The sequence below is a fragment of the Colossoma macropomum genome, unplaced genomic scaffold, assembly GCF_904425465.1.
Source record: "Colossoma macropomum unplaced genomic scaffold, Colossoma_macropomum, whole genome shotgun sequence".
NCBI lineage: Eukaryota > Metazoa > Chordata > Actinopteri > Characiformes > Serrasalmidae > Colossoma > Colossoma macropomum.
In genome coordinates this window covers 16,297,672-16,312,944 of record NW_023494794.1, presented here as the reverse complement: position 1 = coordinate 16,312,944, position 15,273 = coordinate 16,297,672, and the positions used below count along the sequence as shown (strand labels likewise).

General features: G+C 44.4%; 2 protein-coding genes and 1 pseudogene across 2 annotated transcripts; all 3 read left to right on the top strand.

Annotated features, from left to right (window-relative positions):
* The first annotated feature begins 6,113 nt into the window (after positions 1 to 6,113).
* LOC118814670 lies at positions 6,114 to 6,544 on the top strand (annotated as a pseudogene).
* Positions 6,545 to 6,802: 258 nt separating this feature from the next.
* On the top strand, positions 6,803 to 8,779 carry LOC118815084 (histone H2A-like). Its single transcript, XM_036581017.1, has 2 exons — positions 6,803 to 7,002; positions 8,407 to 8,779. The coding sequence occupies exons 1-2, from the start codon at positions 6,803 to 6,805 to the stop codon at positions 8,777 to 8,779; spliced, it is 573 nt and encodes a 190-aa protein (XP_036436910.1).
* Positions 8,780 to 14,467: 5,688 nt separating this feature from the next.
* LOC118814668 (histone H2A-like) lies at positions 14,468 to 15,026 on the top strand. Its single transcript, XM_036580375.1, has one exon. It carries the CDS (start codon positions 14,640 to 14,642, stop codon positions 15,024 to 15,026), a length of 387 nt encoding a protein of 128 aa, XP_036436268.1. The 5' UTR covers positions 14,468 to 14,639.
* Positions 15,027 to 15,273: the final 247 nt, after the last annotated feature.

The following is a 15,273-nucleotide window of genomic DNA, read 5'->3' as shown; positions in this document are numbered from 1 at the left end:
AGCTCTTATAAAGAGCCATTGAGATATAATGTCCAGTAATTAAAAGAGAAACAGTTTATAGCTTGGTCTTGACGCGCCATTCTCGCGTGCTTGGCACGCAGGACAACAGACAGCGTCCTGAATGTTGGGCAGCAAACGCTCACCGCTGAGCGATGGTGACATCCTCCTGAGCAGTTTTTTGAGACTCGCTCGTCGTTACGACGGCAGCTGCAGACTGACGAGACTAATACGGGTCTTCTGTATGTCTGCGAGCGAGCGTTCGCCCGGTCCACTCGAGTGATCTCTGACATGTCAGATACTCGAGCACGGCAGCCAGTAAATCGGGAGGCACCCGCAGCTCGACGTCGACATCGGCATAATTAACGCCTGCGCGACAAATGAAGTCTGTGCATCACGGCCTCGGGAACTGCAGGTCCGGCGACGGGAGGAAGGCGAGTCATTGGCTTCACGCCTTCTCGCCAATGACGCAAGCCCTCAGATGTTGCTTTTCTATAAAATACACTTTATATTATATATATTTGCAATTACATACATATCAAAAGAACAATACACAAGTCATATGAATACCATGGTGTAGCCACAAACAGCAACATCCAGATCTAAAGTACAATATATCACAAACTTACACAATTAATTTAGACAAGAGCAAAAATATAAGTCGCAGCAGAGCCCCAGGATAGTTTGTGATTTCATGTCCATGTGTTCGCAGTCGTGTCAGTTCAAAAGTTATCTGTTTAAAAACACACTTCCTGCAGAATTTGCGTCTGTGTGTAGTTACCGATTTTGCATCTCGTTTCCACAGTTTACGAGTTAGTAATACAAACAATCAACCAGAAAATCTTAAACAGTCTTTGACGATATCTCTTCCTCAACAGTTTCCAATAATACGTTAATAGGATCTTAACATTACATCATTGAAGTTTCACACCCAGTATCGTTTTGTAGTCTTTTCCTACACATCTTTGTTCACAATGATTTAACAGATGTTCATAGTCTCATCTTCATCACAGTAGCAGCTGGACATATCGTTTCGCTGGTAACCAGGTAGCTAGCTCACTACTTACAACACATCGTAGTCACGACTAATCGACCGCACACTAGAGTAGCCATGCTGATAGTCCCGCTCACGTGTTCTCAGAGATGTGCGTTGATGGTATGTTTCTAATACACTTAGTTTGGATACTCTCTGCTCAGGATCGTTGAGATGTTGTGGTTGATAGAGACCTCCATAGATGTGTGTTTCGCATTTGTCTATAACGTTATATGATCTTGAACTAGAAAAGTACACCAGTTAATCTTAAGCTTTGCTATATATTATACAGTAAAATCGCCATATATTATTTGTGGTATGGAACATTTTTTCTTGCTTGTGTTGCCTTTCCTTTCTCTGTTTTCCTCCAACAGTTCTGAGATGTCCCCCACTCATCACACTGCACCTCTCTTTATTGCCGTGTGCTATACCGCATTTACAATAAGCTATTTTAAGTTTTGAAACCAATGTGCTTGCAGCCAAGACCAGTCTCCTAAAGTTTTACGATTTATATAAAATAATTCCCTTTCTTCGCGCTCATTATACACTTCTATCACTTTGCCAACTTTGCCAAACAAAGTTGAAATAAAGAATTCGCAGTTCGCCGACCACAGTGCCGGCCCTTCACATAGGTCAAATAGCGCTGCGTTTCTATTGAATGAAATTATGTCGCACGTGGCCTCCACAACCAAGTCCTTTAGCAGGCGCCTGGCAAGGTGTCCGCGCCTATGGTGACTGTCCCCAACCCAGTCTTCGCTGTGTGTTGCCGGAGATGATCCTGCGTTGATGTGTGGTGAGTCAGAGAGACGCAGAGACGAGTGGAAAAGTAAAGAAACGTATACGTACGAGCACGGTTGCTGTTCCCTTCCCGCTCCTGTATTTCAATCATGTAATGCACAAACCCGACTTATTGTGTCGACAGCCCAGGACATTTCACTATAATTCTGGCTCTCTGTATTAGTAATCCTTTGTGTGTAGTGCGAACCCGTGGGTGGCTCTTAAAGACTAGCCGTTGTGGGTTTTGATCAAGTCAGGGATCACTATACTTGGAAGCTCTAGGGTACTGGTGACGGACCTTGTGCCTACTCGCTCGACACGGCGTGCTTAGCCCAGCTCACCGGACACATTTGACGCACACGGACGTCTGGACTGATCTCCCTGGACGTGATGTGGATACGTTTGTTGTAATGAGCGCAAACAGGGACGACTACACCAGCTGGCGATGCGCTCGAAGATATCGTTGACGAACGAGTTCCTGATACCGCATGAAAGCACGCATTGGGAGAGAATGTCCGGTAGATCGGGGTGGACCTGCATTCAGTCACCTTGTACACGTAAATAGCATAACTCTCTTCCTAGACAACACTTTCTCGGTGGATTATCAGCTACTGTTATAACACGCTACTATCATATAGACGACTTCTCCTCCCAAGCCTGCTGCTCTATTGGTGCCGGCATCAGCAGACTTAGAAAACTCTTAAAAAAATATACAGTATATATGAATATACCTAAATAATGGAATCACCCAATTTTGACATTGTCACTTCTGCTAAATATATCATACAAAGCAGCCCTTTTTGGAGTACGTGAGTGGCTCTTAAAAGAGCCGTTGGGTTTAGCGTTGTTGGAGTCGAGCGTTTAACCTCCGAAGCCGTACAGGGTTCGGCCCTGACGCTTCAGAGCGTAAACCACATCCATGGCGGTGACGGTCTTCCTCTTAGCGTGCTCGGTGTAGGTGTACGGCGTCCCTGATCACGTTCTCCAGAAACACGTGAGCACGCCGCGGGTCTCCTCATAGATCAGACCCGAGATACGCTTGACGCCACCACGAGCGAGCCAGACGGCGGATAGCCGCGCTGGTAATGCCTGGAATTGTATCGCGAAGGCACTTTGCGGTGACGTATCGCGCCTCCTTTACCGAGTCCCTTACCACCTTTCCCTCTTCTGACATGGCTCTTGTTTCTCTCGAAATCAACGAGCAGGCAACAAGTGAAAATTTGCAACGCCTAACGCGCCACTTATGCTCCTCTACAGGACCTAGTTGAAACCAGTCGCGGAGGCGAGCCCACGCACAACAGCGACTAACAGATAAAACAGCACACGATGGAATCGGAGAAAGCACACAAGGCAAATACTCCATGAAACAAATAACACTCATATTATCATAACTATACTGTTATCATGTCTTTATTAGTATAGCATTTCACTTCAAATCGTGTATGTCATTTTAAGTCGAACGTCAAAAATGGTCCAGGGGGAGGGGAAAGAAAGAAAGACGGGAAGAGAAGAACGACATGTATGATTGCATACAATTAAGTAAATATACAAAAAATAAAAAAAAGAATAAAATTAGATAATGTAATTACCAAATACATAAGGTATGAACATTTTTGTAGTCCGTATGTGTACGTTTGATATATTTATACATATAAGAGAAGTTTATATAGGAAATTAATACTACAGCTCTCAGGCACGTACCGATGAAGCTTGTGCGCCGTCATGTGGTCAAACCATGACATGCAAGTCCGAGAAAGACCATTGTAAATGTTGAACTACTGTATGATATATGACGTCATTGGCTTGTTGTAATTACTCTAAAATTATTGTCATTTTATTTTCTATTTTATTTACGGACCATCACAAACACAGTAATTCAAGAAGTCACTAGTTAACACAGTATTTCCACATTTTACGAAAGTCCACTTATTCTACTACTTGCTCGAGTTCACATTTTAACACACGGTGGCGACCAAGCTCCATCGATGACAAATCGCCCTCAGCCCAAAACCCCAGAGCTGGTCTTTCTGCTCCGTGTTTTCTCTGATCAGCACATTAATAATGAAACTCCATATTCGGTGCTGCTTTTCTTCAGTCACTCATATCATCACTACACTCTGAAAGAGAGGAGTTAAATATCACACATATTGTGTAGGATTTCATCACATTTACCGACTGAGCTCGGAGACCCGTGTCTTAATCGACACTCAGTAAATGTGTTTCTCCGCTTTTACACGCCAGCTGTTTTAGACTAATGAACACACAAATGTGTTGTTATGGCACAATATGTGTTTATTATGTTTAACTTAGACACTGATTTTAATATATAGGAACATAAATACATAGGGATAAAATATATAAATATATAAGAAGAGGGTACAAAAAGAGCTTAAAACCTCAATTAAGAAGGCCAAAGAGGAGTACAAGTCCAAGCTGGAAAACAAACTAGAGCTGAAGAACACTTGTGATGTCAATAACTCGCTTCTCTATGGACAGGTACCCTCTGCTTACAAGATTGCTGCTATCACACCCATAATTAAAAACCTGGCCTTTATCCACTAGAACTCAGTAATTACCGCCCCATTTCTAACCACCTCCCCTGTCCAAAGTACTTGAACGAACTGTGGCTAGCCAACTTCAGTTTCACTTATCAGCTAACTGCCTCTTTGAACCATTCCAATCCGGATTTCATCCCTCTCATAGCACAGAAACTGCCTTAATAAAGGTCACTAATGACCTCCTGGTGTCAGCCGATATTGGTGCCCTTAGCATCCTTGTACTACTTGACTTGAGTGCAGCCTTTGATACGGTGAGCCACTCAATCCTCCTATCAAGGCTGCATGATCACTGTCCTGGAGTGGTTTAAGTTATATCTGACTGACAGAAAACAGTTTGTCACCCTCGGTGGCCATACTTCTCACACGTCTGTGGTTACTCAGGGGGTCCCTCAAGGCTCAGTCCTTGGACCTCTTTTGTTTACTGTGTACATGCTTCCTCTTGGCCACATAATATGTCGTTTCAAGCTGAACTTTCACTGTTATGCGGATGACACACAGATTTACATTAGCACTCAATCTATTAAAAATCCACCCCTCACCCAGCTTGAAAACTGCATAACAGAAATTAAAACCTGGATGAAGCACAACTTTCTCATGTTAAATAGTGACAAAACAGAACTTCTTATAGCATCCAAATCAACTCTCTCTAAAACTTCTCCTTTCTCTCTTTCCATCGACAATGTACCTCTGTCCCCTTCCCCTCTGGTACGAAATCTGGGCGTTGTCTTTGACTCAACTCTCTCATTCAGTGCACACATCAACTCTGTGATTAAAACCTCTTTTTTCCATCTCCGTAACATTGCAAAAATTCGACCGTCACTCTCTCAGTCTGCTGCAGAAACCCTTATTCATGCATTCATTTCTAGTCGCCTGGACTATTGTAACTCTCTACTTGCTGGTATTAACTCCTCCCATTTATGCAAACTCCAGATGGTACAGAACTCTGCTGCTCGCCTTCTCACCCGCACCCGTGCACATCAGCATATCACACCCATCCTGCAACATCTCCACTGGCTTCCTGTAAAATACCGCATACAATTAAAAATTCTTCTCCTCACATACAAAGCTCTACATAACCTTGCTCCTTCTTACCTCTCTGGTCTACTTATTCCCTACAAACCAACTCGCACTCTCAGGTCTTCCTCACATATTCAACAGGCCAACTCTGTCTCCACTTTTAAATCTAAACTTAAAACTTATCTCTTTTCTATTGCTTATAACTGTTCTCAATCCTAAACCAGCCCTTTGCCAAGTCCTGCTATGTTTTGCTTGTGATGTTATGACTGTGCTTCATGTTCTCATGTTTGTCTTTACTGTTCTGTATTTCGAAAACCTGTAAGCGTCTTTGAGTTCTTGAAAAGCTCTATATAAGCATTATTATTATTATTATTATTATTATTATTATTAGAGGCCTAAAAAACAGGGAAAGCCTGAATGGGCAAATCAGTTAAATCAGTTCTTTGTGTGGTTTGACAACGGCTCCTCTCCTGCTCCACTGCGTCTGTCTCCTACGCAGATTAACACACCTACACAACTTCGCCATGGGCCATCCACAGCCTCACCTTCCTCCACCACAGCCATTCACACCTGTGACCATTGTGTGCTTTCTCCGATTCCATCGTGTTGCTGTTTTATCTGTAGTCGCTGTTGTGCGTGGCTCCGCCTCCCGCGACTTGGTTTCAACTAGGTCCTGTAGAGGAGCACAAGTGGCGCGTTGGGCGTTGCAGATTTTCATTCGTTGTCTGCTCGTCGATTTCGAGAGAATACAAGAGCCATGTCAGGAAGAGGGAAAGGTGGTAAGGGACTCGGTAAAGGAGGCGCGAAACGTCACCGCAAAGTGCTTCGCGATAACATCCAAGGCATTACCAAGCCGGCTATCCGCCGTCTGGCTCGCCGTGGTGGCGTCAAGCGTATCTCGGGTCTGATCTATGAGGAGACCCGCGGCGTGCTCAAAGTGTTTCTGGAGAACGTGATCAGGGACGCCGTCACCTAGACTGAGCACGCCAAGAGGAAGACCGTCACCGCCATGGATGTGGTTTACGCTCTGAAGCGTCAGGGCCGAACCCTGTACGGCTTCGGAGGTTAAACGCTTGACTCGAACAACGCTAAACCCAACGGCTCTTTTAAGAGCCCCTCACATACTCCAAAAAGAGCTGCTTTGTACGATCTATTTAGCATAAGTGACAATGTCAAAACTTGGTGGTTCCATTATTTAGGTATATTCATATATACTGTATATTTTTTTTTAAGAGTTTTCGAAGTCTGCTGATGCCGGCACAAATAGAGAGCAGGTTGGGGAGAATCGTATTATGATAGTAACGTTATAAAGTAGCTTGATAATCCCGAAAAGTGTTGGTCTAGGAAGGAGAGTTATGCTATTTACGTGTACAAGGTGCTGAAGCAGGTCCACCCCGACACCGGCATTTCTTCCAAAGCGATGGGTATCATGAACTCGTTCGTCAACGATATCTTCGAGCGCATCGCCGGTGAGTCGTCCCGTTTGGCTCATTACAACAAACGTTCCACCATCACGTCCAGGGAGATCCAGACCGCCGTGCGCCTGTTGCTTCCCGGGGAGCTGGCTAAGCACGCCGTGTCCGAGGGCACCAAGGCCGTCACCAAGTACACGAGCTCCAAGTAAGTGATCCCGACTTGATCAAACCCAACGGCTCTTTTAAGAGCCACCCACGGTTTCGCACTACACAAAGGTATTACTAATCAGAAGAGAAATTATAGGAAAGTCCGGGCTCGACACAATAATCGGGTTTTGCATTTACATGGATGAAAACAGGAGCGGGAATGGAACAGAAAACCGTGCCGTGTATACGTTTCTTTACTTTTCCCACTTCGTCTCTCTCTCTCTGACTCACCCACACATAAACGCAGGAGGCAACACGAAGATGGGGGGACAAGTACAATGGGCGGACCCTTTGCCGGCGCTAAAGGGATTGGTTGTTGGAGGCCGTCACATTTCATCCAATAGAAACGCAGCCGCTTTGCCTATGTGAAGGGCGGTCGGCGACTGGAATTCTTTATTTCAACTTTGTTTGGCAAAGTTGATAGAAGTGTATAATGAGCGGAAGAAAGGGAAATTTTATATAAATCTAAAACTTTAGGAGGTCTTGGTGCAATGGACATTGGTTTAAAACTTAAAATAGCTTATTGTAAAATGGTAGCACAGGCAATAAAGAGAGGTGCAGTGTGAGTGGGGGACACTAGAAGTTGGGGGAAAAAGAAAGGAAAGGCAAGAAAAAATGTTCCATACCACAAATTAATATATGGCGATTTTACTTTTAAATATGCAAAGCTTAAGATTAACTGGTGTAACTTTTCTAGTAAAAAGATCTATAACGTTATAAGCGAACACATCTATGGAGGTCTCTATCAACACAAACATCTCAACGAAGCAGAGAGTAAAATATGTATTAGAAACATCCAATCAACGCACATCTCTGAGAACATGAGGGACATAGCATGGCTAATCAGTGTGGGTCGATTAGCTGTACGATGTGTTGTTAAGTGGAGCTGCTACGTTACCACGAAACTATGTCCAGCTGCTAACTGTGACGAAGATGAGACTATTGAACATCTGTTAATTCATTGTGAACGATGTGTGGAAAAGACTAAAAGCTCTGGGTGTTAAATTCAATATAAATGTTAAGTCTATAATGTTTGGAAATGTTGAGGAAAGATTGTCAAAGAATGTTAAAGATTTTTATTGGTTGATTGTTTGTATTACTAACTGTAAACTGGAAAACGAGATGCAAAATGGTAATACAACAGACGCAAATTCCTGCAGAAGTTGTTTTTAAACAGATAACTTTTGAACTGAAACGACTGCGAACAATGGACAGAAAATCAAAATATCCCTGGGCTCTGCTGGACTTATAATTTTCTCATTTAAATTAATTGTAAGTTTGTGTATTATTGTATTTTAGATGGATTTGTTGTGTTTGTGTGTACCATGGTATTCATATGACTTTGTATTGTTCTTTTGATATGTATGTAATTGAAATATTTAATAAAGTTTATTTAAAAAAGCAAAACTGGCGGGAAGGCTAGGGCTAAAGCCAAGACTCGCTCCTCCCGCGCCGGCCTGCAGTTCCCCGTGGGCCGTGTGCACAGACTTCTGCGCAAAGGTAATTATGCCGAGCGCGTCGGCGCGGGTGCTCCCGTTTACTTGGCTGCCGTGCTCGAGTATCTGACTGCTGAGATCCTCGAGTTGGCCGGAAACGCCGCTCGCGACAACAAGAAGACCCGTATTATCCCTCGTCATCTGCAGCTGGCCGTTCGTAACGACGAGGAGCTCAACAAACTGCTCGGAGGAGTCACCATCGCTCAGGGTGGCGTTCTGCCCAACATTCAGGCCGTCCTGTTGCCCAAGAAGACCGAGAAGGCGGTCAAGACCAAGTAAACTGGTTTTCTCTTTTAATTTGTATATATATCCAATGGCTCTTTTAAGAGCCACCCACCTCAGCGACAAGAGTGCAGTTTTTCTTTCCTTTATGCCACCTAAAAGAAAGGCGGCCGTTGATCGATCGGTGATTGTGTGTGCATTAGAGTGAAACAAAAGGCAAAGCATCTCCACATGTCCCGGCGTTGTATACTGAAAAGGTTTTGAAGTTCCTATTGTACTCTAACACATGTAGTGCATAGGAACACACATGAACGTCTGTATAAGGGCGCGGGTTAAGGTGAAATAACAGCGGTATAATAAAGAAATGCAAAAATCAGAATAACGTTACACACCACGTGTAAGGAAGAAAAAAAAATGCTTATTAGTTCGGCTATAACGCAGAAGCCCGCCACGGCGTTGGGGCAGTGTCTTGTGTTTTGAAAATGTTGGCGCGGCAGAAGACGCCCAATAGCGTTAGACTGAGGCGTGGCCTGCCGTCCAATGGGAGGCGCTCACATCCAAGACGCCCAGAGGGCGGAGAGCAGCTCGAAAGCATAGAAGAGAAAAGGTGTGCGCGCGATTTCATTCTTTTTTCTTTGCAGAGTAGAGTTCGAAGCCATGGCAAGAACCAAGCAGACCGCCCGTAAATCCACCGGGGGTAAAGCTCCGAGGAAGCAGCTGGCTACCAAGGCTGCGCGCAAGAGCGCTCCGGCTACCGGCGGCGTCAAGAAGCCTCACCGTTACAGGCCCGGTACCGTGGCTCTCAGGGAGATCCGCCGTTACCAGAAGTCCACAGAGCTGCTCATCCGCAAGCTGCCCTTCCAGCGCCTGGTGCGGGAGATCGCTCAGGACTTCAAGACCGATCTCCGCTTCCAGAGCTCTGCCGTCATGGCTCTGCAGGAGGCTAGCGAGGCGTACTTGGTGGGTCTGTTCGAGGACACTAATCTGTGCGCCATCCACGCCAAGAGAGTCACCATCATGCCTAAGGACATCCAGCTGGCCCGCCGTATCCGCGGAGAGCGCGCTTAAATTAAACGGAGCGCTCACAAGTTGCCAAAAACACACCCCAAAGGCTCTTTTAAGAGCCACATAAGCGTTTCAGTCCAAAAGAGTAAGTTTTCTAGCGAACTGCTAGCTCTCGTAAGTGCTGTGATGTAATATATCTAATACATGTTAATTTCTCAATTTCTGAGCATGCCTGTGGTTGTTCTGTTGTGTGGATAATGTCACACTTTAAGAATGATAATGTAATGGTGTTTTATATGTGTCTATGTATGAAATTTTATATATATATATATATATATATGGAAAGAGCAAGATGTTTTTGAACAAAAAATCTTTGTGTATCACATTTTTATATGCAGTTTAAGCAAATATGGTCTAATTAAATGCATTAAAAGTGCATGAGGATGTGAAAGGGAAGACTGTTTTTTTAAAGTGCACATTTGAATTTAGGAAAACAAGTCATTGTGTGCATATGCATATTTGTATTAACAATTCTAGCTTTTTACCTACAAATACTTTTCATGCTTTGTGTGTGTGTGTGTTTCTGTATTTGAAGGCCTTCCAGAGTGGAGTCAGAAGAGACTCAAAAATAAACAAATAAAGGTTAAAGTACATGTCCTGCAGAGGTATGCTGTAGGTAGGCTGAGTGTGTTCAGGCAGTTCGTAGGCTGGTAAATTTAGAGCATTGTTTAACTCTACTCAGTGCTGAAACGTTTTTTTTATTTTTCTCTCCCAGTAGCAATTCTTTGACTCAGCACCCCTGATCCAGCTCATCAAGTGATTATGAACTGGATCAGGTGTGGTGGGGCAGGGAATATTTGGAACATGGTGTTGGGTGGCGTGGCGTCAAAAGCAAAATTGAGAACCCCTGAGGACTAAGGCATGGCTTTAGATTTGTGATAAGGTGAGACTGTGATAAAAGTAGTTCTATATCTAGGCATCAGGTCAACAAAGAAGTTAGAATGAGTCAAAATAAGTTTGGAGCTAGGCTTTAGGCTTTTGATGAAGCTTCAGGAAGTATGAGCAAGTACCTATCAAGGCCTCAGGCTTGAGTTAGAGTCATGTTAAAGTTCGAGTGAGTAGAAGTGAGTTTACAGCTAGGCCAAAGATGTATGGTGAAATGAGAGTAAGTACTAGTAGGTTAGAAGCCAGGCTTTAGCTCTGTGATGTAGAGCCAGGTATTTGGCTCATTGTGTAGTTGGAGTAAGTAAAGTTAGTCCTTAGGCTAATGATAAAGTGCCAGTGAGTACAGGTAGGTTAAGAGGTAAGCCTTCTGTTAGAGTAAGCAAAAGTAGTTTTACATAGGTTTATCACTAAGCCTTTGCCTTCGACAGTAGTCAGAGTACTCCATAGGTAACTGTGGAGCTAGGCCTCAGGCTAATGACGGCGTTAGTGTGAGAAAGTTATTGGTTGGTCAGGCTAATGATGAATTAAGAGCATATTTATATTTACACATAGGCCTCAGGCTAATGGCAAAGTTACAGTGGGTACAAGTAGGTCTGGGCCTCAGACTTCTACTGTGGTTATAGTGTGTAATAACAGGTGCAGGGCTAAACCTTAGGTTTATTGTGTAGTTAGAGCTAGACCATGGGGGCATGATGATATAGGTTAGAGAAAGTAGAAACGAGATTAGGGCTAGAACATAGGCTTATGATGAAGTCAGAGTAAGCAAAAATGGGCTTCAATCTAGGCCCCAGGCTTATGCTGAGGTTAAAGTACTTAAGAACAGGTTAATAGCCAGGGCTTTGGCTCCTGATCTAGTTGGCTTTAATGAACGGAGGTAGAGGGCAAGCTGTTAGGCCAATGATGAAGTTCTGATGTGAAAATAAAAGAAGGTTCAGGGCAAGGCCGTATGCTCATGATAACGTTAGAAAAAGCAAAGGGTGGTTTACAGCTAAGCTTCAGGCCTTTATCGTAGTGAAATGAGGAAGCCTGAGGCCTAGCTGTGAGGTTATTTTTTCCTACTCGAGCTTCATCGTAAGCCTTATGTCTTGTTATGTACCTCCTTCCTTTCAGTCTAACTGCATCATGAGACTGAGGACTAACTCTAAATCTGTTTGTATTTACTATAAGTCTACAGTGGAAGTGCTAAAGTCAAAGTTAGTGAACAACAGGTTATTAGCTAGGCCTTGGGCTTTTATGGTAGCTAAAGTGAATGAAAAGAGGAACCTAACAAGACATCATGCTTATGATGAAGCTATGAGGAGATACTACAAGTAGCTACAGAGTGATGCCCTAAGCTTATGATGAAGTCAGAGTGAGCAAAACTATGTTTAGAGATGTGTTTTGAAGTTAGAGAAAGTAAAGGTGAGTTTACAGCGAGGCCTCTGGCATGTGAAGGTAGAGTTCACTTGTGTGTGTGTGTGTGTGTGTGTGTGTGTGTGTGTGTGTACAGAGCAAGGCTTTAAGCTTATGATGTAGTTATAGTTATAGCAAGCAAAAGTAGTTTTAGAGCAAGGCCATAGCCATATGATGAAACAAAGACAAGTAAAAGGAGGTACATGAGGTTAGATAAATAAAAGTAAGTATAGAGTGAGACTAGAGCTATGCATCAGGCTTGTAATGCAGACAGATTATGCAATAGTGGGTTAAGAGCTAAGAAAGGATGTAAAATTAGGTACAGAAAAAGCCATTAAGCTGAGGATAAAGTTACAGTAAGCGAAAGGAGGCTGGCTGCCATGCCTCAGGCTTATAAGCAACGGTAATTTTAGAGTGAGGCCTTTGGCTCTTGCTGATGTTAGACTGAGTAAAAGCAGGTTACTTGCTAGGCCATGGGCTTATAGCATGGTGAATGTTAGTAGTTGGGCTCATGATGTAGTTAACATGAATGAAAGGAGCTGTGATTAAAGTAAAAGCAGGTACAGAGCAAGCAATTAGACTTTCTATGAAGCTAGAGAAAGCAAAAGGAGGCTTACAGCTATGCCTCAGGCTTATAGTGATGGAGTAAGTAGCAGTAGATGTAGAGTTAGGCCTTAGGTTTCTGAAGAATTTTGAGGAAGCAAAATAAGCTTTCCAGCTAGGCCTCAGACCTGTATTGTAGTCAGAGTAAGTGACGATAGGTTTAGAGCTAGGCCCTTGGCTTATGGTGAAGTTAGACTGAATAACAGTATACATAGAGTAAGAGATATTAGGTTTAGAGCTCGGCCTAAAGTTGTATGGTGAAATTAGAGAATCTTAAGGTAGGTTTAGGACAAGGTCTTAGGCTTATGATGAAATCAGAGGAAGCAAAAGGAAGCTTCCAGCCAGGTCTCAGGCTTTATTTTAATATTGTAGTTGGAGTGTATGTAAGAGTAGATTTAGAGTTAGTGAAATGAAGTTAGTCAGCTGGAATAAAAGGATTTTGGCTTATGATGAAGTTGGAGTAAGTGAAAGGAGGCTTATAGCTAGGCCTTGTGCCTTTATTGTAGTAAAATAAATAAAAATTGTTTCAGTGCAAGGCCTTCATGAGGAAGTTAGAATAAAGCACAAACCTAAGACCCAGCTGTATAGGTCCTTTTACTTACTCTATGTATATTTTAAGTCTAAGACTTATGATAAAGTGTAAGCAACAGTAGCCTTTCAGCTTGGCCTTGGATTCATAATATAAATAGAACTAAGAAGGAGCTATAGAGCTAGGCCTTAGGTTTATGATTGTAAAAGTCGGTGTAGAGCAAGGCCTTTAGCTGCTGTGCTTAATTATTAATTCTTATATAATTATTGATTATTTCTCACTAGTCAAGTCAAAGTTTATTTATATTAACAGCGCATCAGCAGAGATCAGGCTATGCCCCCAGCGGCCGCCGGCTTACGCGTGTGCTTTACTCGCTCCAAGAAAGCTCGTTTAACCCCTAATCAACGGGGCGCTCGGCCAGTCGGAGTTCGCTCACGCCCTCGCCGAGGCTCTCCCCGAACGCGCCGTGGAGCTCTCCGAAGGCTCACGCCGCCGTTTGCCACCGTTTATCACAGATTATTGCGCTAAATACACAACAGTTTCTCAGTCTAAGGAGAGGAGCGGCGTGTGTCTCGCCGCCCTCAAGAAAGCTCTGGCTGCCGGCGGCTACGACGTGGACAAGAACAACTCCCGCGTCAAGATCGCCGTCAAGACCCTCGTGACGAAGGGCACTCTGGTGCAGACCAAAGGCACCGGCGCTTCCGGCTCCTTCAAACTCAACAAGAAACAAGCCGAGCCAAAGCAGAAGCCGGCGAAGAAAGCCAAGAAGGCGGCCGCTGCTAAGAAGCCTAAGATGGTAGCGGCGAAGAAGCCCGCGGCCGCTAAGAAAGTCGCCAAGTCTCCCAAGAAAGCCAAGAAGCCGGCGGCCCCGAAGAAGGCGGCCAAGAGCCCGAAGAAAGCGAAGGCGGTCAAGCCCAAAGCGGCGAAAAAGGCCGCCCCTAAGAAGAAGTAAAAGCACCCTTGTACCTTCCTGTCGTGTTTTCTCCACTCAAAAATGGCTCTTTTAAGAGCCACACCCACATTTTCCTCTCAAAGAGCTCAGTTTTCATTCTCCCTGCACAAAGTCTTAATTACTGAATAATCATATAAGAAAATACCAGACTCGATACAATAATTGAGCTGCCATTTGTAGTTACATGGATGAGAATGGGAGGGGGAATTGGGATAGGAATATAGTGGGAAAACAAGCACGCGTATACGTTTCTTTGTTTCTCTCACTCACACACACACACACACACAGACACGCGGCAGCACGAAGGGGTGTGGGAGAAGCGGGGTACGTGGACAAGAACGGTGGGCGGGACCTAGAGTTTGACGGCGCTAATACGATTGGTTGTTGCATATCAGCCAATAGAAACGCAGCCGCTTTAGCTATAAGAAAGGCGTTTGGCGACTGGCACTCTTTACTTCAGCTTAGTTTGGCAGACGTGATAGAAGCGCAAAATGAGTGGAAGAGGCAAAACCGGTGGTAAGGTTAGGGCTAAAGCCAAGACTCGCTCCTCCCGCGCCGGGCTGCAGTTCCCTGTGGGCCGTGTGCACAGACTTCTGCGCAAAGGAAACTATGCCGAGCGTGTTGGCGCCGGCGCTCCCGTCTACTTGGCTGCCGTGCTGGAGTATCTGACTGCTGAGATCCTCGAGTTGGCCGGAAACGCCGCTCGCGACAACAAGAAGACCCGTATCATTCCTCGTCATCTGCAGCTGGCCGTTCGTAACGACGAGGAGCTCAACAAACTGCTCGGAGGAGTCACCATCGCTCAGGGTGGCGTACTGCCCAACATTCAGGCCGTCCTGTTGCCCAAGAAGACCGAGAAGGTGGCTAAGACCAAGTAAATTTTACGTAACTAAAGGCTCTTTTAAGAGCCACTCACTTCAGCGACAAACGTGCTTTTTTTTCCCTTGTCACCCCAATCAGTTTATGATTACTGTTTACGTGAGCGTGAAATAAAAGACACAGCACCCCCACGTCCCCCGACTGCATACTGAATGTTTAGAAGCTCTCTATCCACTTATTCCTGAAGCAAACTGAAACTCAGACGTCCATATAATGACGCCAGTTCAGGAGTAACGCGTGTAAGAT